Below are 27,556 nucleotides of genomic sequence, written 5' to 3'. Positions count from 1 at the left end.
ACATTAGGCGTTGCCTGACTGACTATTTACCGATTAATGACATGGGGCTTTCGCCTCTGCCCTCAGTGTGGGAGGCGCTTAAACTGGTTGTGAGAGGAACACTAATCGCCAAAGCAGCCTACGACAATAAAAGTAAACAGTCCAAACGAGCAGATCTAGAAGCTAAAGTCAGAGAATTGGAGGCCATACACAAACGCAATGGCGCTCTCAGAATTTGGCGTCAGCTGGAAAAGGAACGCCTCCGGCGACTAGACCTAGACCGGGCCGAACATGCAGTCGTTCGACTCAAACATAAATATTTTGTGGGCTCCAATAGGGGGGACGAAGGTTGGCGCATTGCCTGCGCAGTCAGCAGGCAGCACAAAGTGTTAAGGCGATACGGGGAGAGGGCGGCTGGGAGTTTATAGATGACGTCGGAATACTGTCGGCCTTCTGCTCTTTTTATAAAAAACTCTACACTGCTGATCATTCCCTGTTTCCCGACCCCACTGAGTTCCTGCAGGGCGTGGCGATCACTCCTCCGTTGAGGAGGTGATTTCTGCTATCGCTCGATTGAAGACCCTGAAGGCTCCTGGCCCCGATGGCTTTAGCGCTCTGTTTTTTGCAAAACCTTCTGCGTCGAACTCGCCCCACTGCTTACCTGCTTGTTCAACTCCTTTGCCGTTACTGGGTCCCTTACATCCTCAATGTTACAGGCCTCTATCTCAGTAATCCCCAAGCCGGGGAAGGACCCGGAGCTCTGTAGTTCCTACCACCCGATCTTGCTCCTCAATATTGACGCAAAACTTTTTTCTAGCAACCTGGCCTCCCGGTTGAACACTCACATGCCAGAGCTGGTCGACCCGGACCAATCAGGTTTCATTCCGGGTAGGTAGTGTGGGGACAACACCAAGCGACTTTGCCACCCCATCGATAAAGTACAACGGTCCAAAAAAAAAAGCCTTACGCCTAGCGGTTGATGCGGAAAAGGCCTTAGACCGTGTGCACTGGTCGTACTTATTCGCTAACCTTGAGCGATTCGGACTAGGGCCCAGATTTAGACAGTGGATAGCAAGCATTTACAGTTCTCCAAAGGCGGCGGCACGGGTCAACGGCCTGCTTTCAGACAGCTTTGCGGTGAAGAGGGGGACGCGGCAGGGCTGTCCCCTCTCTCCTCTGCTTTTTGCTCTCTATATGGAGCCTTTAGCCCAGAGGCTTCAGAACAACCCGAGGGCACAGGGGGTCCCCTTCGGTCTGGACCACCATCATATCAGCCTTTACGCTGATGATATCATCTTTTCGGTGGCTCATCCCCTGACCTCCTTGCCGGCTATTGTGGAGAACCTACAGATCTTTAGCTGGGTTTCTGGCTCCAAAATTAATATGCAGAAATCCCAGGTACTCAACCTCACCGCTGCCCAGCCCACGGTTGATACACTACAGGCCAACTTCGCCTTTGACTGGGTGTCAGACAGCATTGCATATCTTGGACTAGCCCTCCATAGGAGCCTCGCGAAAACAGCGGAGGTGAACTATGCAGCCCTTCTCTCTCGTATCCAGGCGGATCTGGCCCGCTGGAGGCGCCTGCCTTTATCATGGTTCGGTAGGCTGTCTGCTGTCAAAATGAACGTACTTCCGCGAGCCCTGTATTTATTTCAAACGCTCCCACTGGAGCCCCCACCGCAGGCCCTTCAACATATTCAGACTCCAATTGAGCATTTTGTATGGGAATCAATCTTTCCTCACTTGCAGAGAACCTTGTTGCAACGCCCTAAGAAAGAGGGCGGCCTTGCTTTCCCCAATATTACTCGCTACTACCAAGCTTCTCTACTGCGGTACCTGGTGAATTGGAACCGCCCCATGACTGAGAAATACTGGGTCTTCATGGACCAAACGGTTGCAGGCCACCACATCTGGCGAGATGCCTGGCTGCCGTGACCTGCTCGTGCCTGGGGGCTTTATTCCTCACCAGTCACCCGCCCCACAATGCTGGTTTGGGACAGGGTCTCTTTGTGGGCTAACCTTACTATGTTCCCCTCGCTTATGACCTCGATTTTTTGCAATCCTGCCTTCCCACCTGGCATGGACAAGAAGGCAGCAACACGCTGGCTAGAGGGCGGCTGCAAGCGCCTAGGGAATTTGTTCGACATACAGGGTCTCATCCCCTTTAGGGATCTACAGGAGGGTTACGGCCTGCATAGCTCTGATCTCTTCCTCCATTCCCAGATGACACACTGGATCTCAGGAGCCACGACACGCCCCTTGGCACACCGACCGATGCGACCATTTGAGAAATGGCTCACTCATAAAAATTACGATCATGGGCTCATCTCTGAAATATACTCCCTTCTCACAAAGAGCACCCCCTCCCCCTCCCCCCCCAACTCGCTCAGCGGGGCAGAGACGCTGGGAGGCAGAGTTGGGGCGCACACTGACTGACAAAGAATGGGAAGTTATTTTCTATCGATCGCATCACACGGCACACTCCATGGGTCATGCAGAGACCGCTTTTAAGTTTGCGTCCTATTGGTACTACACCCCAGCCCGACTTACTAAATGGCACCCTAGTTGTGACGGCCTTTGCTGGAGGGGGTGTGGCAGCCCTGGCACACTCCTCCACTTATTATGGCACTGCCCAAAGCTAACACGATACTGGGAAGGGATACTAGACAACTTTGATAAGGCCTTCTGCACTACCATACCCAGGCTCCCGGCCTATACCCTTTTAGGCTTACCCAGCGCGCTGACCTTCCCCCTGCGCTCTACTAGAGGGAAACAGATGGCGCTTGCGCTGAATGCCGTGCACCGAGTGATCCTGGCTGGCTGGAAAACTGATAGAATCCCGGATCATAGGCAATGACTGCATCAGCTCTGGTATCTTTTGGGTATGGAAAGACTCTTGATGCCTACACTGGAGAACTATGCAGGCTATACCAAGATCTGGGCCCCATTCATAAATATCCTCTCCACTGAATTTCGGGAACTGACATGCCCCAGCTACCTCCGGCTCCTGAAACTGATCCCTGAGGACAACACCCCCACATAACAAGGTGGCTTCCTGTTGAACCTACGAACCCTCAGATTGATGGAGGCCACACTATCTACAATGCCAATAGGCGAGTCCCTTCCCCTTTCCTTTGTTTCCTGCTCACTGGGGAGGGTGGGTGGGGGTGGGACAGGGTGTTCATGGGTCTTTCCTCATTTGTTTGTCTCTTGTGACAACTGCACCACTATGATGCTACGGTCTGCCACAGGCTGCCGGCTATCACTGCTCGCGAGCCGGGCAGCACACTGAACCTTTAGACGCCTATATGCTGGAACTACAGATGTCACCAATCTTTCCTCTTCATTCCCACGCGGCCGGCCCTCTTTGGGTTGTAGGCGACATGCTGTGTTAACTACCAGTCAGTATACTCTCCTTCGTTATTGTGTTGCCATGCTTTGACTAGCTCTCCACCAGCCCGCTGGGTTGTAGGCGCCAGAGTCCTGGTTCACCTTGCTATGTGCTCTGCCAATAAAAATTGATTTAATACTAAAAGGTTATCCTCTATATCATACCAAATTCCGAAGACATTTACAGCAGTGTTAATGTACCATTTGCTATTGCAATGCTCCTGAGGCGTTGCCACCTTTTTACAGTTTATTACAGTTCCTTCTATGCAATCAGACAACCTAGACCTGAGACTGCATCTCCTCTTCAATAAAGGGTATATTCCCCTGGTGCATATCACATTATCAATTGACTGGAGGTGGGCAGCAAATCCTGTTTGTTTGTTTTTTTCTTAGGCCATCTAACATAGAGATGGGATGGTTGGGGAAAGCAGGGCTATATGAATGAATGAATGAGCGTATTTATAGAGCTACGACTACTCAGCAAGAGTGTCCCGGCACTAATGGTCTCCCTTAGTTGCGGAATAGCCAGGTTTTGAGCTGTTTCTTAAAGACAGCCAGGTCAGTGAAGGATCTGAGGGTCACCGAGAGCAGGTTCCAGGCTTGGGCTCCAAGGAACTTGAAGGATCTTCCTCCAGAATGGACTCGGTGTATCCTAGGAACCAAGGCCATTCTCAGCCAGTTGAATTCAGCTGCACTCATCACAAGATTCTGTAGCGGCAAGTGAGACCACTCAGGACCTGAGGTTGAAAGATGTTACTAAGAAATCTCATAACTCCTAGTTTAGAGTCAGAATCAAGAATTACACTGCAGGATGTTGTACATGTCCTTTTTGCCCTCACTTTATTTTCTCTATAATTTTTAATAAAGCCATTTAATATCTGAATAGTTAAAGAAGGCCATAATATCAGTTGAGTTAACCATGTCCCATCAGCAGTGCTTAATTTGTAAATGAATGAGCGTTGGTGCAAACGGTGCCTGTGGCTGGTGCAATAAAATTTTGGCTCACCAGGTACTAACCCTGCGTACTCTTGAATCTCCACCTCACATCTCTTTAATCCAGTAACTCGCATTCCCTGCCTATTTATCTCACCCTTGCAGGTTCCTGCTGTATCCCTTTGTTGTGGGTTTTCTGTCTTTCCACTTTGTGCGTTTTTCCCTCTGCTGCTTTCAGTAAACGTCTGATGTGAAAAAATAAGTGCTGGTCCCCACAAATGAGTGCCTGTGGCCCCCACCATCAACCACCTGGTCAAATTAAGCCCTGCACATTAGCTCAAATGAGTATAGATAGCGTTGTGTTGTTTCTTAATGCACATCACATGTTTTGCGTCATAATAAGTCTATATAGCATTATTGTGGGAGAGTAGGGTAATATTAACAAAACCCGCAGGCATATCAACTTTTAGTGTTCACTTCTAAGGCAGCAGCTCCCCTGTTTGACTGCCCCTTCGATAGTCTGTACAGCTGGTGTTTCTCGGTTTACATGCAATATATATGATTGTAGTGGGTCTGATATATCTTCCGGTCTTTTTCTGGTGGTAAAAGATCCCAATAGCTATCAAGTTGTTCTCTACAATATATCATATTCCTCAGCCAGTTTGTCCTCATTTTCTTAAAGAAAAGTGACAGGACCATGGGCTTTTGCAAACAATGCCGCCTTTCCTGACTCGTACAGGCAGATCTGGTCATTCCATAATACAACAAAAAGCAAACTGTCTGATTCAAGCTTCTATAAACTCATTAGCTTCATTGGCATCGAGAAGAAAGACTTCTTGAATCATGGGTTGAAGCTAGCATGTTAGTAAAATGTTACATTGTGAAGCATTCAATTCCCCCCAGTCCCCCACCAATGAGAAAATGATTAGGGGGCGTGAATAGGTGTGCTGCCATGGAAAAGGCAATTTATCTGGCATGGGGTTGTCTACACAAACACCCGAAAATGTGGGGATCATGGATGTCTCATTTTTATCCATGCATATGCTGTAACCGTGAACTATAAAGTAATCTGACCAGTAAATACTCGAATGTAATTAACTCATGGCATCATCTAGAATTATGTATATTGGAGAGAGTCTGTATAGAACGTGTCACTGTTGATTGCTATGATTGTGGAAGCCTTCATAAAAGTACTATATAAAAAAATACGTTGATAACCAGGTTGTATTCAGGAGCACTTTGTCCCCAGTGGACAAGATCGTTCATCTTTGTCACATAGTATACCGATTTTCACACAAGAAACAATTGCCCATGCTCATGGCATTCTTCAACTTCTTGCAGGCTTTGGACCTCGTCAGTAGACAACTCGTGTTGACTAAACTGGGGAACATGAGGATGTGGCCGACTCTTCTGTGAATCATAAAAATAATCTACATTCCAACTTGCAGGCCTAAGTGAGACCTGGCATCAATAGACACATGCAAAAAGAACAAATGATGGATTCAAGATAGCCAGGCTGAAGAGGGGTGATACTCTAAAACCGGTCCCAGCATACTTGTTTCCGGTCCAGGGAGGACCTGGCCTGGTTTTTCGGGTTGGATATTCCCATGGGGAGCAGGGTCAAGACTAATTTGCATATGGTTAGTCCAAACCACGCTGGCGTGCTGAGCAAAAAAAACAATGGATTAAACCCATATCTATAACTGGGAGTGAATCTTTGGTTCATTCAGCATTCCTTCTTTCATCTGTTCTTTTTGCTATCAACAGACACATGAGCAGGACGTTTTGAACTGACAACGAAGTTAAACAAAGCTGTCTTCTTGCACCGCTACTATTTAACCTGTATACCAACAATAAGTATACTAATATACTCGCCTTTCAAGATGTCCCTCAGGTACGAGGAATTAAAGTAACGTTATTACTTTATGCTCTATCACTCCATGCCCCTGGTGTACACACAAAGGGCCCGATTCACAGAACTAACTTAAGACAAAATCCTAAACTTACTACCATTTTGGTATTCACAGAAGGCACTTACTCATTTTGGTATTCACAGAAGGCACTTACTCATTTCGGTATGCACAGAAGTTAGGAGTCCTAACTTTAGGACTCCTAAATGCCTTCTGTGAATACCGAAAGTCTTAAAATTAGGATTTTTCTCAGTTTAGTAGTAGTATAGTTAGGACTCCTAACTTTAGGACTCCTAAATGCCTTCTGTGAATACCGAAAGCCTTCAAATTAGGATTTTTCTCAGTTTAGTAGTAGTATAGTTAGGACTCCTAACTTTAGGACTCCTAAATGCCTTCTGTGAATACCGAAAGTCTTAAAATAAGGATTTTTCTCAATTTAGTAGTAGTAAAGTTAGGACTCCTAACTTTAGGACTCCTAAATGCCTTCTGTGAATAAGGAAAGCCTTACAATTAGGATTTTTCTCACTTTAGTAGTAGTAAAGTTAGGAGTCCTAACTTTAGGACTCCTAAACTGAGAAAAATCCTAATTTTAAGACTTTCGGTATTCACAGAAGGCATTTAGGAGTCCTAAAGTTAGGACTCCTAACTTATGTGAATACCGAAGTGAGTAAGTGTCTTCTGTGAATACCAAAATGAGTAAGTGCCTTCTGTGAATACGAAAATGGTAGTAAGTTTAGGATTTTGTCTTAAGTTAGTTCTGTGAATCGGGCCCAATGCCTTTGCAGGTGGATTTAGCTTCTAATTGAGAGATATGGTGTTACAAACCAGCTCAACCCTTCAAAATGAAAAATTATGATCTGGGTGCGTGGGCTTTAACTAAAACAATTAGACGAGGATCTCACACAGTTTCCAGAACAAGAGAGTTCAAGTACTTGGTGACAGGCATGTCAGACAGCGTGAGCAGGAAGCATCACATGGGTGAGGTATGTGCAAGAGCCAAAGGTGTTTCCAAGGGCATCTTGCTGGAAGTAACCTGGAAAAGTTGTCCACAGCTCTCTTGAGCAAATAATTTGAGTAAAAATTAGAAGGATTCTCGAATATGGTGCTGAGGTTTACGGTGACAGCGACAACAGCTCAGAAGTAGGCTATTTAAACGAAGAATGGAGGAACAAGTGATAGGCCTCCCCAAGTCCATCGCATCATCTCTCTTTGAGACTAATTTGGCATATTCCAAGCTAAAGGAGATGGTAGAAAATGAACATCATTCTATGGCAGTAGGAGAACATTCAGAAATACCATCTATAAGATTGTCAGAGTGTGGAAAGAGTCAGTGAACTCAACCCCTCCATGCAACGCTGGAAAAAAACAGAGCCTTCCAGTGTGAATTTAGAAGGTTTTTTTGTACTCGGATCACTGTTCAGGTATTGGCAAGCAGGCAACAAAACTTCTACTGAAGCGGCACATTAAGGGACGGAGCATCCCAAATTAACTGCCTACCATTGCCAGAAATCTATGTAACAACCACCAGTCATGTACGTTGAGATGGACATCACTGCACAACTGAAGAGACTGCTCCTCATTTCACATTTCAGTCATCTGCCTCCAAGTTTCTGGCGAAAAGAGGCTTAGCAACAGCTACAGCATGCTGAAGCTGTTTGTACCGCCTGGAATCCTGGATTCGATTTTGTGCTCTTTTGGTGAGCGTATAATCATTTTAGAAAATGGACAATCTGGCCGATCACCTATAATGATGGTTCACCTTTTGGACCAAGAAAAGGAAGAAATAATAATATGAGAGGTATCTTCCCTAGCATACGCTTAGGCTCTTTGACAAAAAAAACCTGAAACAACAAATAGCAGTTGACCTCAGACCAGCAGCCTTATATGCTCCTACCGATCAGTTCACAAATAATGAAGGCATGCATAGCAAATTGGCACGACATTCAACTGTAGGTCAGACACGTGACTCAGAGCTTTCCCACCTTTATTTGTTAAACTGTTTTTTAATTTGTTTGTTATATTTTATCTATATTTTTATTCATTCGCTAAAGGACTACCACCCTAAGTGTGAATAAATGTTGATTGATTAACAGGGATAGTGCTGAAGTATATGCCGAAATAGCGATTGGATAGTTTTCCATTAGAGGACAGCTACCGAGCATTTAACTAAAGGAGGTTCATTTCGCACATCCATACTAATAAATTACCTTCAAATTAAACACAATCAACGCTCCATGGTAAGGGGACACAGGCAACCCTATCTATTGAGATGAAGGGGCAGATCTACAGCCAAGGAAAAAAACATCTCGGCGGACTTAGTACGTCAACCTTTTGAGGAAGCAGTAGGCAGACGTTCAGATGGGCAGTCAGCCGGAAGCTTATATTGCGCTCACTTAGGGAGACCTTGCCTCCCACTTTGGAAAGTGTGCATTGCCAACTGATTGTGTTCTTTCCAAACTATGACTTAATTCAGGAGGGATGTTTCCCTCCCCTACATTCCTTCCCTTATTTAGCAAGCCAAGCTGAATTGTTGCATCTCACCTGAGAGATCCAGAAATGCATTTCTCAGAAGATTGCCAGACTGGTGTCTTGTCAGGAGCTAGGGGAATGTTTCTTCTTGTGGTATTGAACATTACCTAAATGCCTACTTGGGATCATGTGCTACGTGTGAACAGCAGTCTAAAACCACTTCCTCTGAGCTGGTTAAAGATGGGTTTCCAGGATCTCTAGCCGTGGCCAACTAGTAAATCAGGATTTTGTAGTTGAGAAGATGGAAGTTAAAGGGATTGCTCCTTCCCCTTTACCCGAGGATGAGAGCACAAGTGATCTTGGATGGTTCATTAAGAGTGTGTATGTAGCCAGAGTCATAATGCTCAATGTTTATATATTTTTTTTGTTTAAGCCCAACATCAATGCACTGCAGAATTGAATGTGTTTTCGGCGTACATTTGCTGAAGTTTCTTGCGCCATGCGCAGTAACCACATTTCTAAGTTTCATTTCAGTTTTGTGGGTGGTTTTTCTTTTTGCCTCCTAACTCCCTTGTGACAATAGTTACATTCCTCTGCCTAGTTTGATTTCTTGCTTCTCTATCACTCTACCGTAGTCCGTGTTGGATTCTGTTGCAGCTCTTGGTTCTGCAAGTTGTCTCCTACACTAGGGCTGGCTCCTGTGCTCAGCTGTAGGTGCAGCGGTACAAAAGGGGGTGGTGATGGACGGAGCATCAGAACCAATCAAACACTCACACCCAGTCAACAGATCTGGGTTTGATCCATCACCATTCTTTAGCCCACTCTGCCACCCCAGTTCAGTCATGGCCATATGCTAATCAGTCTGACCCTGTGCCTCATGGGAACAGTCCAGCCCGAACTGCCAAGCCATGCCTTCCCTGGACCGGAATCAAGCTTTCTAGGACCGGTTTCTGGCATTTCAGCCGTCTTCAGCCAGGCTTGCTTGAATCCAGTGGCAAAGTGAGCAAGGGACTCACGTCTGAGCATACCCTGCCAACTTATGGCGAACAAAGCGGTACAAAAGGGGGTGGTGATGGACGGAGCATCAGAACCAATCAAACACTCACACCCAGTCAACAGATCTGGGTTTGATCCATCACCGTTCTTTAGCCCACTCTGCCACCCCAGTTCAGACATGGCCATATGCAAATCAGTCTGACCCTGTGCCTCATGGGAACAGTCCAGCCCGAGCTGCCAAACCATGCCTTCCCTGGACCGGAAACAAGCTTCCTAGGACCGGTTTCTGGCATTTCAGCCTTCTTCAGCCAGGCTTGCTTGAATCCAGTGGCAAAGTGAGCAAGGGACTCACGTCTGAGCATACCCTGCCAACTTATGGCGAACAAAGCGGTACAAAAGGGGGGGGTGATGGACGGAGCATCAGAACCAATCAAACACTCACACCCAGTCAACAGATCTGGGTTTGATCCATCACCGTTCTTTAGCCCACTCTGCCACCCCAGTTCAGACATGGCCATATGCAAATCAGTCTGACCCTGTGCCTCATGGGAACAGTCCAGCCCGAACTGCCAAGCCATGCCTTCCCTGGACCGGAAACAAGCTTCCTAGGACCGGTTTCTGGCATTTCAGCCGTCTTCAGCCAGGCTTGCTTGAATCCAGTGGCAAAGTGAGCAAGGGACTCACGTCTGAGCATACCCTGCCAACTTATGGCGAACAAAGCGGTTAAAAAGGGGGTGGTGATGGACGGAGCATCAGAACCAATCAAACACTCACACCCAGTCAACAGATCTGGGTTTGATCCATCACCGTTCTTTAGCCCACTCTGCCACCCCAGTTCAGACATGGCCATATGCAAATCAGTCTGACCCTGTGCCTCATGGGAACAGTCCAGCCCGAACTGCCAAGCCATGCCTTCCCTGGACCGGAAACAAGCTTCCTAGGACCGGTTTCTGGCATTTCAGCCGTCTTCAGCCAGGCTTGCTTGAATCCAGTGGCAAAGGGAGCAAGGGACTCACGTCTGAGCATACCCTGCCAACTTATGGCGAACAAAGCGGTACAAAAGGGGGTTGTGCAGCACCAATCCTGCATTTCTGAAAGCGGTTCCGCTTTCTTTCCGCATGGCGTCGTTTTTGCACTAGTCCTGGTGGTATCCTTTCTCACTCTGTCCATCTGTTGAGCTTGGAGGAAGTGCAGTTGAGTAGAAGCTCATTTACTCCACATGGCGCCTTGTTGTGCAATGTGACTTCTGCGGGACAAACCTGGTTTTCCCATAATTTTTGTGCCTGTCTCATGGTACAGATATTTGAGTTGGGTTAGTAGTTCACATTAGTGTGAGTACAGTTCCCCTTGAGTGGCCTCGCAACCCCACTCACTTTACAGTTTGGCTGGACATGGCACTGTCAGTCCATCTCCATGGAAATTCCTTTTGGAATAAACCTTACCAATGCAAGGCTATGTGAGGCACCCTGAATGTGGTTCCTGAGCCATCACCAAAGTGCAGATATGTTCCAGAAACTTCTGAATATAGTTGCAGGATTGAATCCTGGCTGAGTAGAGTCAGAAATTCATATTTCCATTGTTGATCAACTTAATGCCTAACAGCTACGCTTACTATAAATATTACTTATCTACGGAACTGCAGTAGTGATATATGAAAGGTTGTTATTCTTGCCTACTGTCTTGTAGTATGGTAGGTGACTTGCCACTACTGGTTCTATAACACCGGGCTCCATTCATATATCGGACGAGACGGTTCTAGTGAATGAGATTTGTGTTCAATGTGTTTGAAACCATTCATTGTGAAATCAGATGTTCATCCTTCCAATGTCGATAAACGGACTTTCATGTAGTCAAGTAATGGTGGCACTTATTATTTTCAAGGCTATTAAATGGCAAAACTGTAGTTCTAAGTGCTATAGTTAGAAGGTAATTACAGTCTTAATCAGCAAACACCATTGATGCCAGAAGATTGCAGTTCTCGCTGCATTAGGCACCACTGGTTCCAGCTGTTGTGGTCACCATACATTTTTTGTTGCGAAATGCATTGTTTTTTTACATAACTCGAGGTAAAATTGTTGTTTCGCTGCGTTGTATCGACATTTTTTAGTATAATCTGGCCAGTTTATTTGTGTTATAGGCCTAACCATACAGGGATGCCACAAATAACTGAGGTCCAAGCACCTGGCCAAATCATCTATTTAAAAAAAAAATGCAGACCATGTTGTGCATGGCTGAGCTGAGTACAGATCAATCACCCAGTTTGCATCTTTGGCCTGGCGACAGCCAGCACTTTTTGTCATGATCAGGAGCAACAAGCAGTGGCAAAACCAACAGGTTTAGTTTTAATGTGCCTACCTATGCATAAAGCATTTGTGCATGTCTTTGCATGTTGTTAGAAATAGGGTTTCTGGTTGGCTAGGGTATACACCTAAGCCTGGCAGAACCCACCACTCTAGTCAGGACAAGGGAGTTACCCGCTGTAGATAACCCCTGCTCACCCCCTTGATAGATTGGTAGAGCAGTCAGGCTTATCCAAGAGGCAATGTGTAAATCGTTTGCGCCACACACCCATACAGCAGCGACACACTAGGCAGACCACAAAAGAAACTCCACACAAGGTTATATAACAATAGAACGCAATCACATATAGTACTGTGCCAATAGGCACTAGTCATGACTGTACAGGGATTACATAAACCATTAGGCCAATTGGCCACTGTCATAACATCACATAAATCAGTTGGTTAGGACAAGCAGTAACTACTGGTAAGAGTGCACTTAGCACCATACGTTATGCAAACATATTTAACAGTGCACCATAGGAAAACACTTACAGGGTGCACATTTTAGGTATATCCTTCCAATATCACCATTGGTAAAAGAACACCCCCTATACCTTTACATCAGGGCAATACAATCATGGCACTGTACATGGGGTGCCAGGACCCTGGTGATGTATCATCTAAAGCCTAATCACATCAGGGCATAACACAGGCCTTAGGTTAGGACAACAATAAAAGCGGCCCTGGCGCTCCTACGACAAGGCCAGGAGTATGTACGCTCCCACAACTGGGATTACCATACTCCCAGTGACATTATCCCCAAGGCAGCACATTCCAAAGCGGGGGCCCCGTCCTAGGCTCGCCCCATAATGCCACTGTAGAACAGATGCCCCCGATAGTGCAAAGCAGTGGCCCATAGTCACGTGGTGCAGGTGTCGAAGGCCAATACAGTAGAGGGCAGGGGCACGGCCCTTCAGAAATGCCAGCCATCAAAATGCCCCCAAGGTAGCTGCCTGTGATCATGCGGTGCCGCTGCCCACCAAATGCTAGGAAGGATGAGGATTCCGCACTGGCCTCTTCTGGCCAGGACACCCAGTGAAGCGGATCACTCACCCAGCAACTCCTTGCTGCAAAGACTCTTCTCTGGGTGACGAAGGAGCCCACAAGGCTCCGGCTCGACATCTGCTGTCGGCCCTGCCCACAAACAGGCCCAGGAAACACAAGGGGCTCTCCTCTTTATTACGGGAGCCCCGCCCACAGTCAGGTGTCCTCTGTCTGACTTCCGGTGGTTTCTTGCGGCCCGAGAATACAGAGCAAAGTCTCCGTTGGGACTTGAATCGTCAGTCCTCCTCCCGGCGCAATCTCCTCTGCAAAGCCAGGTTCCCAACAGAACCATGAAGACATGACAGTGCTGCACGCACTGTCGACACCCCAGAGTGCTCTTCACATGCTGAACAGATCACACACTGGGGCCTTACCACAACAGCACTCCACTTGCACTGCCCATGATAAAAAAAGATTGCATAGGCAGGGTAGGGCTGCCCTCATTGTTGCACCCCAGAGCACTTCAGGGCATCAGAAGTAGAGTGCTCACCATGCACTCATTGTAGCAATAAAGCACCCACCTGGCACTAAGTCCCGAAAGACCCACAGGACAGAGCTGGGCACCGGCAGGCCAGCACACTGGGTCACCCAGAAGAGTGGAAGTCCCTTCAGCCACCCAGCTGGCAGCATGTCAGTCCCAAGTGGTGGTTCCTCCTGGCACCCAGCAGTCCTCTTCTTCCAGTTGAAAACAAGTACAGTCCAACAGACATGGGGCCACATCCTAGTACTTATAGTACTACAGTCTCTGTTCTACCCCTGGCACAGGCTCTGAGCCCAGTCCAATCCAGTTCTGGGGGGCACTTTGATAATCTCATTACAGTGCACAACAACCTCCATTGTTACTGTAAGTCCTGGCTCCAAACACACCACATGGGGGCGGGGCCATCATTGTGGAAGGCAGCCACAGCCCTATTCGGGTGCAGGCCCTACTCCTCCCACCACTCCAAATGCAGACCAGGCCTATTCAGGCTACTGCTGACTTATCCAGTCTCTCTAGAGCCACTGCACATCCTCAGCCCCTGTCACTCCAAAACCAGTCAATAAACATCCTAGCAGAGTACCAAAGACACATAGCACACAGAAATGCCAACTTCTAAAAGTGCCATTTCTAAAATAGTAGTTAACATATCCACTAACACCAATAAGCAGGATTTAACACTACTATTCCAAACATGCCAAACTTGATATTGCTACCCCTCTCAGATCAGGAATGACCACTGAAGCACATATCGGGGAATCCTCCATGTATTCCTATGAGAGGGCAACCTCACAGCAGTGAGAAACCAGATAGGCTGTTTGTCACTACCAGGATATGCCACAGTTAAGGCACATGTCCTACCTTTTACCTACACCGCACCCTGCCCATAGGGCTAGATAGGGCCTACCTTAGGGGTGACTGATATGTAGTAAAAGGGGAGTTACAGATGTGGCAACCACTTTATGTGCCACGCCACAGCAGCATTAACCTGCGCGCACAGGTCCTGCAATGGCATAGGCCTGAGACAGGTTTGAAAGGCTACTTTGGTGGGTGGCGCAAGCAGAGCTGCAAGCCCACCAGTAGCATTTAATTTACTGGCCCTGAGTATATATGAGCTACCACTGTCAAGGGACTGATAGGTCTACACCTGTTTGGCATATTTAATTGACCTATCTTGCCAAGTTTACCATAGAGAGCACATGCATTTTAGCACTGTTCAGCAGTGGAAAAATACCCACGTTCATAAAACCACCAACAACCGGTCAGAAAAAATATAGGAGGAAGGCAAAAAGTTCTCGGAGTATCCCGCAAAAAGGGTCAAGTCCAACACATGTATTGCCACATTACAGTCATACATGTTGCCTTTGATGATACTTGATCATACTGTTAGAGGGCAAGGAATGAGCCATGCCATATACCCACCAAGCATAGCCATGCTCAGAGATTACCGCAGTTAACAATATTTTGTACCGAGAACATATCTAAACTATATGGGCTGTGGACTTGGGGGTACTATGTTACCATAACTACTCATAAATTGTGAAAGGCAGTGTTTTTTAGGTTTTGGGTTTATAAGTAGAATGCCATTTGTCTAAAATTCACCAAATTTCAAATAGCTTCAGGAAGCTGGAGTAAAAACCAGATATACTTCTTAGCTCACCTGCCCCGCGTAGGGTGGGTTTATTGATCGTTTTCATGTTCTTTAATTACACTTTTTAAGCCCCCCGAGGTGTCCAGACTCTGTTGCTGGCAGAAGTCGTTGTGTTGCGGTGGCTGACATCTCTAGAGCAGTGCTTCTCAGCTGGCGTTACTGTGAAAGACATTAAACCTGAGCCGCGCAGCTCAGCTGGTGACACATTAGTCTGATTCTGATCAGCTTGAGTTCTGTGAAGAGGAACGTGGTGTTCAAGGGAGTGCCAAGAATTGTAAGTGGGGGGTTTGGAAAACTGCAGCTTATATTAAACAAGTAAAGTTGTGTCTCTACGTTGTGACCGCTGCAGTTTAGAAGAAGTAAGTGTGGATTAATAACGATCAAACTGACGCATCGCCAAGAGAAAATTCTCCCTGCTACCTAAACGTATGAGGTAATAAATGTAGGAGCATATACTAAAACAAAAATCTGAAAGCTGTGCACAACAGTGGAAAAAAGTCACACATTTTTTGTGTTCATAACGTTACATCATTTATTTAATAATAAAACATTAAAAACTTTGAAAAATATCATCCACCTACACTGTTATATTTTTGACATTCGCAAGAATTTCAAAACTACTCTTAAGACCTACCAGTGGCGCACCTCTGCTATGGCGGAGGAGCTTCACCCCACTGCTTTCTCACAGTGCGAGAAGCAGAAACATAAAATGGTAATAACTGCATGGAGAACATGCTCACCCCATCGCTGCTTGCAGCGTTGTGCTTGGCTTAGGGGAGGGAGCCTGGTTGCCTGCTTCCTGTTCCTGTCGGAGGCAGGAGAGCAGGAGCCGATAAGACGCGGGACACGGCGGAAAGGTAAGTTTAAATTATTAATATTTAATTAAATGCGCGACCTCCCCCACGACCCCCCACCCTCTCTGGGTGCTCAAGTGCAGTGAATTTTAAAAATGGAAAAGTTCAGAGACCTTGTATATCCTGGACAATATTTTTAATTAGTCCGGAATCGAGGAGAATAAAAAAAGGTGTGGTGCGTGCAAAGACGGGTTATCAGTCTAACGCACTGTAGGTGTCCGAAAAATAGGCTGACATGTGTCAGCCCTATGTAAAGTGCTCTGGCGGGTCAGTGGGGGCTTTCTTCAGGACCTTACTCACGGACAACCCTGCCACACTAGGGGCAAATGTGCTCCCCATTGATGTACCGTGGCATTGTAGGTACAGCGTGTTGTTGTACTTGAAATAATTCTTAGTTAGCGCTACTTTGCAACATTCGAGAATGAAGTGTCTGGGTGTTTTGAAATCCCATGGTTCGCTGAAGAGTAGTGTGTCCAGAGTTTTCCGTTGAGGTAAGCTTGTGTATAAGCTTTCCACGTCAAGACCTACTAACAGCATTTTTTCTTCTGAGTATGTCTGTTCCTTGAGGTGATTGAGCAGGTCTCTGGTGTCTCTGAGGTACGTTTGTGTTTTTTGTACTAGTGGTCTCAGGTATTGGTCAGCGAATTGTGGGAGTGGTTCTAGAATAGAACCAATACCTGAGACAATGGGGCGTCCTGGCGGTGGTCGACGTTCATTGTGGGTCTTGGGGAGCGAGGAAAAGTAGGGTAAACTGGGTGTTTTGGTCCTGAGAAAGTCTGCCTCATTCCTTGATATCCAGTCATTGAGTTCTGCTTCGTTGACCATTAATTCAGTTGTTCTGTGTAGCCTCTCTGTGGGGTCTGAGTTGCATGTCTTGTAGAATTTCTGGTCCGTTAGTAGGTCCAGGCATTGTTGGTTGTTTAGTTAGTAGGACTATTCCGCCCCCTTTACCAGCTGGCTTGATCACCAGATCTCTATGTTGTCGAAGTTCATCAAGTGTTTGTTGTTCCGATCTTGAGATGTACTTGAAAGGTCTTTTCGTATGTTCTTTTATAGCCTCCACTTCCTTCGTTACAGCTTGCTCGAATGTCTGTATTTCAATGGGTATTTGGTGATTGAGGGGGCAGAAAGTTGATTTTTGCCTTAGTCTTGTATCTCCTTCTGTGGCGTATTCTTCCTTGTTATTTAAGAAAGCTTTTAGCTTCAATTTTCTGCAGAATTCAGCCATTTCATACCTGTAGTTTAAATGTGTCAAGGGGTGGGGTTGGTACATAGCCTAACCCTTTATTCAGAACTTTTTCTTGTTCTTGGGTCAGGATGATGTCGGTCAGGTTGACTATGAGCCTGTCGTGCTCGGTCCCGGTTTTGCGCCGGTCATGCTGCTGGTGTGGACTTGTTGTTGTTGGTCTGTCCAAGTTACTCCTTTTCTTCTTGTCCTTTGGGTGGTTTGGCCTCTCCCTAAAAAATGAGGGCTTTGCATATAGTTGGATCCCATCGGTGGGCCCATGGATGGTGGACCAGGGTAGTAGGGGGTTCATCCATCCTTGAAAGTTGGGGTTGAATGGTTGGAACAAAGGTGGTGGTGGTTGGTTACCAAAGTGGGGTGTATGCCACATGTTAGGCCTTAGACGTTGATGGCGTCTGTTTTGTCCTCTATACTTTCTTGGTGTTGTGCTTTCATCACCACTCCAATCTGAGCCTTCGGTGGATGTACCTCCACTGGAGTCAATGTCTGAATATTGGTCGGGCGGCTTGTAATCCTCTTTGGTATATGGGTGCATTTTTTCCATTGAGAACCCCTTGAGGTCTTTTCCTAATTTTTGTATTTTGCTCTGTGTTATATATTCTTTTGTCTCATTCATTTCGCGATTGATTTCGTCCAGTCTCCTTTTGTACACAGTGATGTGGACCATTCCCTTAAGAATTGCTCCGCTTACCTGGATTTTTATTGTTAGTGTTTCCGTGAGTCTCGTTGCTGTTTTGATAAGTACTAGATAGTCTCTCATGCATTTCCACAATATGGCTGACCAATCCTTGCAGAAGGCCATAACTTGTAGGAAGATACGTGGAGCATTATGTACCCAGAGACCTTTAGGTGCTGCGTTGGCACGTAGGTACTCTGTCATGATGATACCATGAATGGCAGTTCTTACTTGTTCCTTTTTTATCTATGAAAGCTCATCCCAATCGTTGGTTTGTGCAAATGTCTGTGTCAGATCACTCTCTTGTAGTAGTGACGGTAGGGAAAGAATTGCGTTTATCTCTTCGGTTGAGTAGCTTACTCATAGATTCTCGGCCATTTTCAATTCTTAAGGAAATCTCTTTTCGGCCTTGCTAATTCGGAGGCTTTAGGAAACAACTTCAATAGGAGAAACTTAGACTGTATTTGGAAATTACTCCCACAGCTGTGCACTACTGTAATACGTTTAATCAAGTGGAGGGAGAAGAAAGGGGTTTTGACCCATTCAGCTTCCTTACAATTACACTCAATATCAAATAGGGAATGGATCACTTGACCTAAGTAACCAGGGCTTGCAACTTGGTAATTAAAAACCCTCATTCACGTTTGTAGGTCAGAGGCAATATATCTTGGTTCTCCGTCAAGTTAAAAACGTGACAGCATCATCATTGGGTTTCTTTTTCGTATGCTGGCCTCTGTCCGGAGGGAAACCACTGGTTATTGCAGTAGTGATCAAAGAAAAGTGAGTTATAGGTACTCAAGTGCAGTGAATTTTAAAAATGGAAAAGTTGAGAGACCTCGTACATCCTGGACAATATTTTTAATTACCCTGGAATAGAGGAGAATAAAAAAAGGTGTGGTGCGTGCAAAGACGGGTCATCGGTCTAACGCACTGTAGGTGTCCAAAGAATAGGTCAACATGTTTCAGCCCTATGTATAGCGCCCTGGCGGGTCGTTGGGGGCTTTCTTCAGAACCTTAGAGAAAGTGATGGTAGCTGTGTATATTTTCACAGCAGCCTAAGTGAGCATATTAGTTCATTTGCAATGAAGTAGGTCAAGTAGTACCTGTTAATTTAAAAAAGGAAAGGAAAAAGAAGAAAGAGAAAGGATTAATCACAATTAATAGTCATTGCGTATTTACTAAAATAGGTGTGTGCTGTCTTAAAAATGCACGGTTATATTTCTGGTGCACTGAGAAGAGATGTAAGTAACTAAAAAATGGCAATTCTTTATCTCCATCACAATATGTAATCAGGGTTGTAGGAGTAGGTAACATCATTGCACTATTGCGGGGTCTGGTGTATATCCATGCAAGTAATGAATTATATCTGAAGAGCACATAACGATGTGGCATGGATTCAAGTCAAGCGTTACAACAAACAAATGATGGACGGAATGCTGACAATGCAGACATTCTCCCCCAGTCAAGAGATCTGGGTTAAATCCATCGTTCTTTTGCCCACTACGCCACCCCAGTTCAGACATGGCCATATGCAAATCAGTCTTGACCCTGTGCCTCGTGGGAACAGTCCAGCCCGAACTGCCAAGCCATGTCTTCCCTGGACCGGAATCAAGCATCCTAGGACCGGTTTCTGGCTATCAGCCGTCATCAGCCAGGATAGCTTGACTCCAGTGGCGTAGTGAGCACGGGACCCACGTCTGGGCATACCCATCCCACTTAGGGCGAAAAGCGTTACAACAAACAAATGATGGACGGAATGCTGACAATGCAGACATTCTTCCCCAGTCAAGAGATCTGGGTTAAATCCATCGTTCTTTTACCCACTACGCCACCCCAGTTCAGACATGGCCATATGCAAATCAGTCTTGACCCTGTGCCTCATGGGAACAGTCCAGCCCGAACGGCCAAGCCATTGGATTCAAGTCAAGCACGCTTGGGTAATGGCAGTCTATGTGAAGCGCGATGTTGAGCCTGTCTTGCTGCTTTTGATAAAATGTCTGGGGGTGAGCGAACAGAGAGACTAATGAGGCAGTAGGCCTCATTATTATTCATTAGATGACTATATGCGTGTTTTTAGCATGCAGTAAGGAAATGCATCGGTGGTATTGTGTTATGCGTCAGCGTTTTGTTTGGATAGAAAAATCGAGTTCAAATGTTCTCTGCGTGGGGGCAGGTTGGTTAGTTTGCATGGCATTAATAGTGATCCCTTACATAGCGTCTCTTCGTAGCTAAAATACGAGATACAGCGTGGTCACATGTGGCATGAACGGGTACAGTGAAATACAGTTACAGTGCGGCATACCTTCAAGACCGTGAATACGGTCTTCAACAGGGAACCGGCGTACACATTTGACCTGCTAGGGAAAGAAATAACATTTAGAGCAGTATTAAAAGGATACGATACATGTCTCTGGTCTCGTCGGTCGTACTCCTCCCGCTATGGTACCTGCTTCCATCGGTGGGAGCGACTTGTGCTCGCTCTTCCTACGGCGCCCTGGATGAGGCGGGGTCATATGTGTTCGTGTATTGAGGCCGTCACTTGGCATGGTCATAGAGAAGAGACTGAGCTGCGTGTGTGCAGCTGATGGTATGGGAAGAAAGACTTTGCACCACACGTTTTTTTATTCTCCTCGATTCCAGACTAATTAAAAATATTGTCCAGGATATACGAAGTCTCTGAACTTTTCCATTTTTTAAATTCACTGCACTTGAGCACCCAGAACTCACTTTTCTTTGATCACTACTGCAACAACCAGTGGTTTCCCTTCGGACGGAGGCCAGCATACGAAAAAGAAGCCCAATGATGATGCTGTCACATTTGTAACTTGGCGGAGAACCAAGCGCCTCTGACCAACAAACGTGAATGAGGGTTTTTAATTACCAAGTTGTAAACCCTGGTTACTCAGGTCAAGTGATCCATTCCCTATTTGATATTGAGTATAATTGCAAGGAAGCTGAATGGATCACAGCCCCTTTCGTCTCCCTCCACTTGATTAAATGTCTGAGGAGTATGTCAATGAAACCCCGTGAGCTGCATTGCTGACATATGTAAATCAAGTGGGCGGACCGACGGTTTGGCAAAGAACATATTCTGTCGCAGTGGAACAGAAAATCCTCTCCACCTAACTCTAAATCAGGCAACTGCTTTCTAGGTTTCTGATCATTCCATCGATCATATCATTATACAGTTACAAGTGCAATGTGTGTTCCCAGGTCTGTCAGTGATATTACAACATGTTGAAGTGTTTCGAGAGGCTGTGCTACTCATATTTGCCATGCCTCCTGCTGTCTCTGACACACAGGCCCCAAGGATCAGCATATACCACCAGTCGGATTATTGCTGGCAGGTCCATCCTTGGTGCTGTCTGTGCCCCTTGGATGCACCGGCATCAGTGGGACTTAAGGTCTGGCATTAAAATCTGTGTCTGTTCCTCGAAGGCTGATACCGATGCTGCTGGTACCAGAGAAGGAGGCACAACCCTTCAAGGTATCTGACTCCATGCTATCTGTGTCTTGACCTTAACTGAGGCTGCATCTAGATCTTGATGTGGTTCAGCTAACACTCAATCCATCTGACTCAGACACTATTCCACTGCCTCACAGCCGTGCACAGATTTTACACAAACATTTTGACACAGGCTCTGACCAGCTCCTGCCATATGAAAATTACATTGGAGGGGATGGGCAACAGTTTACCCAACCTTATGATGAGAACAATTGGTACATAGACCACCAAGATGCTAGTGGGTGGGTTGGACTACTCACCCTATACTGGGTTGGTTTCTTTCCTAGGACCAGCACGGAGGAAACACATGATTCACAACTGCTCCATTGACATGCATGGATGAGAGCCCCAGGTTTCTCTGGAGATATTCAGATGTTCTTGATGGGCCTGCACTTTGACAGATCCCTCGTTTTTGGTGAAAAGGGGAACTTGGACCTGGAGAATTTTAAGGAAAGCCGGGCCATGGCATACTTTTTGCCCCTTTCAGCAGTTCCACCCCTTCAAGGGATATGTCAGGGTCTTGGTGTATCAACAGTGTCAGGCCCCACAGCCTGCATAACAGGGCCGCTGCACTTGAGGGGCAGCATACATCCCAATCTCCCTGAAACATGGTTAAAAGCAAATCCTTAGTTCACCCTTTGTGGTCCACAGCCATCCAGTAGGAGGCAGGGTCAGCCACTTTTTTCAAGCGGTGGTAAAGCAATACGTATGACAGGTGGATCCTTTAGATTGTCCTACTGGGCAACACCCTGCCATTTCTTTTCAACTGACTGCACCTGCCTTCTACATCAGAGCAGCCTCTTTTGACCAAAGGAGCCATAGATAGGGTACCGGGCCTCGGAAGTAGGGACTTCATGTTACTCCCGCTACTTCCTTGCCCTGAAGAAGGACAAAGGCCTTTGCCCTATTTTGGATCTTCGCCCTCTCAACATCTTCCTATGCAAGTAAAAATGAATGATGCTCACTCTGGGCCACAGTCTTTCTGACTTGGAGACTGAATGGTGTCCTGCAGGCCTATAGGCGTTACATGTGGTTCAAGGTGGGCCACAAGGACTTTCAGTTTGATCTGCTCCCTTTCAGGTTCAAAAGTGCCCCTTTGGTGCTCAGAAAGTTGATTGCAGTGATCTCTGCCCATCTTCGAAGGTTGGTGTACCAGTCTTTCCCTACCTCAAAGACTGGCTGCTGAAGGTGGGTTTATCTGTCGTAGACCACCTCCAGATTATGGCGAACCTCTTGACGTTATTGGCGTTCTCTCTCACCTTGCCAAAGCACACCTGATTCCTTTGCAGAGGCTCCCCTTCAGTAGAGCCATCCTGGATATGGTGCACTTTCTGGCCTTTCCTCTGGACCAGCGAGTCCAAGGAATTTGGGCTATGATCCTGATATTTCGGCCTCTGTCCTAGGTTTTAGTGAGTTTGTGTCAGAGGCTTCTTGGCTGCTAGCATTATGCAGCCTGATCGATGACTATGCCAGATAACACATGGGAGCTCTGCAGTGGGATCTGAAATCTCAGCGGTTCCAGCACCATAGGAACTTGTTGGACGCCATCAAGGTTTAGGTGGACTGTTAGACATGGCACCATTGGCGTTGGTCTCCCTTCCATTTTTTGCTGTTGCCTCCTATGTTTTTGCTATGTTTTATTTGGTCTAGATGCTTTGGCCACTTTACCACTGTTATTCAGTGCCAAAGCGCAAGTGCTCCCTATTGTAAATTGTTGTAATGGATTGGTGACTCCATGATTGGCTTTTTTGATTTACTTGTCAGACCCTAGTACAGTGCACCATGTGTGCCCAGGGCCTGTAAATCAAATGCTGCTGGTGGGCTTGCAGCACTGATTGTGCCACCCACAGAAGCAGCTTGTAAAATATGGCTCAGGCCTACCATTGCAGAGCCTGTGTGCAGTCTAGGACTGCCATGTCGACTTGGCAAGTGAACACACTTGCCAGTGCCTAACCCTTCCCTTTTCTACATATTAGTCACCCCTAAGGTAGGCCCAAGGTACTCCTGTGGGCAGGGTGCATTGTATGTGAAAGGTAGGACATACCCTGATGTGTGTGGCATGTCCTGATAGTGAATTACAGCCAATTTCGTTTGTCACTATTGCAAGGCTATCTGTTCCCATAGGCCAGAATGGGCAGTTCAATTATAACATCTTATGATCCTAACCGACCCTAGGAACAAGATTGGAAAATAAAGTTTAGTATGCCTAAACTCGGAATGTTAAAACACATATTTTAGTGTGGGTGATTTCTACATTCTGTGTTTGAAAATACCACTTTTAGAAAGTAGATATTTTCTTGCCTAACCATCCAGTATGCCTCTGCTAGGTTTGTGTATTCCATGTCTGGTTTGTGAGTGACAGGTGGCTGGAGAGGGCCTTGGCTCTAGCAGTCTGATGGGTCAGGGCTGGGCTGAATAGGTCCTGCATTGAATAGAGAGTAGGGGGAGGAGATTTCCTTTCACTGGCCTGAGCCTTCATAGAATAGAGAGTAGGGGGAGGAGTTTTCCTTTCAGCTACCTGGGCCAAGTCTGCTTTCAACAATGCTGTCTCCACCTCCTGCCAGGAAGCTGCACACTCTCTGCCTGTGGAGGTGGGTCACCGGTGGAGACCAGACTCCTCTGATCTCCATCTCTACCAGATTGCCTTCTCAATCCAGTAATGATGTGTTTGCCACCATTGTCAACTCCCGGTAGGGAAGGGAGAGGGTTCTGCCGCTGGTCCCAATGCAGTTGAGCAGTCAGCCCTGCAGATCTTTTAAATTGTCCCTTTTAGAAATGGGGGTCTCTAGTTGGCAGAGATAGGTACCTTTGACCAAGTCTGGGCCTTGCTTCTAGTCAGGGTCAGGGGGCTACACTCCTAAAATAACCCCTGCTCACCCCCTTGGTAGCTTGGCACAAGCAGGCAGGCTTATCTCAGAGGCAGTGTGTCAAACATTTGCACACACATACAGTAATACAGTGAAAACACCACCGAGAATATGCCATGTCAACACTTTCACACACTGGAGTTCCCAAAAAGGCTCTCCCTTAGAGACTCATTCCACATGAAATGGGGTACGGGACCCTGTATGCTTTCCACCTCTACCTCTCCTACCCTGAATTCTGAAGAAGATCAGGAATGACTGGGCCCAACTCATCCTAGTCACTCCAGACTGATCCAAAAGTGTGGTACCCGGAACTTCTATGCTTGAGCATCTGTTCTACAATCAGGGTGTCGCTTTGGGGGGACCTTCTGTCGCAGCAGCAGGGTGGAGTCTTGCACCCAGGGCTGCGCAACCTGTATCTCCATGCGTGGATATTGCTCGGCAACAATTAATTTCCTTTGACCTCCCTCTGAAGTCGTTGGCATCTTATCAACCAGACGCCCTTCCACAAAATCTATGTATGGTGGGTGCTGGTATAAGTTTGTGGCCCTTTTCAGGCCAAACTATTGGCTGTATTGATAATTGTTTTGTCTTTTGCCCAGGGAGGACTTGCAGTGTGCACTCTTAAGGGTTATTTGTGAGCCTTTTTACATTTGCTGGATCAGCTGTCTTTGTTCAAATCACCGATTGTGTTTCCTTAATAGTTTTCTACATGTTTCTGCCTAGTCCTTTAGGATGTAATAGTGGGACTATATTCTGGTTCTCATTTTTCTTATGTGTACCCTTTTTGAACCAATACAAAGTTGTTGATTGCCCATCCTCAGCTTATAAAATGCTCTTTCTAGTTCCAGTAACATAGGTGTAGATGGGTAAGTGAGCTTTAAGCCCTCTCTGTTCAGCCTCCTTATACCACCTTTGTTTCGGACAAGCTGGTGTAAAGGACTCGAGCAGCCTTACTATTGAAGGTGGTGGCACCTTTTTGCATCAGTCAAGCCATCACTCGTTAGACCTTCTTTGTTGCGCCTCATCCCTCAATAGAGGAAGAGAGATCCCATTATTTTGACATCAAAAGAGCATTAACTGTTTACATCAGCCATACCAAGAAACATCAGGGGGACAGTCAGCTCTTTGTGGGGTTCTCTAGTGCAAAGGACAAGACGGTGCAAGACACAACGAAATCTGGGTGGCAATATTTGTCCAGCTGTTGTTCACTACCTCCTTGTGATCTAATAATCTACTCCCCGTTATCTCAAAACTTTTGATAAAGGTGCGTGTGTGTCTTTGATAAAAAGGTGTATGCGTAGTATAATATGGCAAGACCTAGGATTCGCATAATTGGAGCTAAAGTTAGTGGCATGGCAAGGATAAAAGTTTCTAAGTGAGTTTGTGCTACTTTCCTAACAATGCTCAGGTAAAAGACATATTACCTTTCCTATCTGCAGAACATGTTTATAGTAGAACTGTGCTTGGCTCGCCCCACAGAACATTGATAAAGCGGAAATGACGGAATGTTTCACGTACATGTATTGCAGCCGTGCTCCATTGGAAATGACCAAACTAACCATGCAGCGATCTTGATAGTTTGAATTGAGCAATAAAGTATTTTATATTTGCCACGATGCTCCTGTAAATGTATAGAACAAATTGCACTGCTACAAGTTTGTGCCCATAGATGTGCCTGGAATCACAGAAATGTTCAGATGCAGGCAGCGGCATAGCGTGGGTTTGCCAGCGCCCGGGGTAAGGCAAGTATTGCGCCCCCTAACCCGTGGCCCGTTAGCGCTTCCCACAAAATTCTTAGGGGCGCAAAATGTTAAAAGAAATTCTGTTCCCTAAAGAAATTAGCGCCCGGGGCAGTCGCCCCTGTGGCCCTGCCCACACTACGCCACTGGGCGCAGGTAAGAAGTACAGGAGCTTCTCATGCAAGTTTGCAAGTGTGTAGAGCGTCTGTGCAGTAGTAGAGTGAGCAAACGGCGAGGTGAACTGACAGAATGACTTCAAATAACCCACACGACTGCAGAAAAGGTGAATGGCATCATTCGTAAGATCTGCTGGTTGGCAAGGAGGCTGCCAGGGACCCAGGCAATGCACTCGTTCACCTTGTAGCCACTTATCTCCCCAAGCATTTGCTGGATTGCTTTGACTGGGAAGTGCTCAAAATCATTTTGAGTGGTGCACTCCTGAGTGGAACTGACATCAAATTGTGATTACTTCCGCAGTGCATCCAGCTGCAGAAAACCCAATATTCACTTCTGTGCCCATAAACCTGCAGTGCCGGGACCACATGAGGGCTCTTGTCCGTGGCCTGTTGGGAGTTCATTTGGTAGAGAACGTCATACAGCAGCCCGCTGTTCATATATAGAAATCCGCTTCTTATATGAAAGAGGTGTCTGCTTTTATACTTGGGTGAGGAGGATTGTGGGAAACAGCTGTCAAAGTAGAAAACGTGCACAGATGGCCTGCCAGTTTTATTCAGGGGCGCTCTCGTCGTGGGACTGAACTTCTGCGTTTAATGTCTTTTTTTCCCTCTTCCCCCCCCCCCCCCCCCCCCCCCTTTTCTCCATAGACACACCGGCACGGATTCAGGAGCAGACCACCAAGACGTCGTCGTCGTGTTAAACAGCTTTAAAAGCCAAATTATCAAAGTGCAGGTACTGTTTGTGAATTCTTTCTGTCCATGCACTAAAACGTTTGAAGGGCCCCCAAGTGATGTCTCTTAAATAACAATGTCTGTGACCGGACGGACATACTCATGGTTGCTTGCGATTTATGTACTGGTGCTACGCTTGTGTACTCTTCTTAACACATACTCTTTACTGTGGTACTAATAATTCTGTATTGTTTAGGTAAAAATATCATATAAAATAAATATATTAAAACAACAGGCACTCAAATATAAGAACCAGCTCTATACATGGAAAAAGCTAAATTAATTTAGTAACGATTCAACCCCTTGTTATCAACAATTGTGTCAGCCTACAGATTTCTAGATGTAAAATTTAGAAGTTAAAAATGTGATTGTATTTGAAGCAGTACATAGTTCTTTTCTCAGCCTTGATAAAGATTAACCGCAGTAGCCTTGCTGCGTACATATTGCACTGGGCATAAACATATGTTCCATAGTTTCCCTGTTTTTACCACAAAGCATGCCAGGTGAGCATCAACATGATAGAGCCTACCAAGCCCCAACAATTATTTTAAAATGGAAGAATAAGC

General features: G+C 46.2%; 1 protein-coding gene across 2 annotated transcripts in view; it reads left to right on the top strand.

Moving 5' to 3' along the window:
- UGGT2 (UDP-glucose glycoprotein glucosyltransferase 2) overlaps positions 1-27,556 on the top strand; it is a 1,472,699-nt gene that overhangs the window by 1,196,277 nt on the left and 248,866 nt on the right. For both annotated transcript variants that reach the window (XM_085622547.1, XM_085622546.1), the window contains one exon: positions 26,907-26,991. In XM_085622547.1, the coding sequence (XP_085478673.1) occupies positions 26,907-26,991 (85 nt within the window). The remainder of the gene's footprint in view (positions 1-26,906; positions 26,992-27,556) is intronic.

Source organism: Triturus cristatus, chromosome 8, assembly GCF_964204655.1.
Source record: "Triturus cristatus chromosome 8, aTriCri1.1, whole genome shotgun sequence".
Taxonomy (NCBI): domain Eukaryota; kingdom Metazoa; phylum Chordata; class Amphibia; order Caudata; family Salamandridae; genus Triturus; species Triturus cristatus.
Note: the sequence above shows the minus strand (reverse complement) of the source record. Positions and strands in the feature narration are given on the sequence as shown.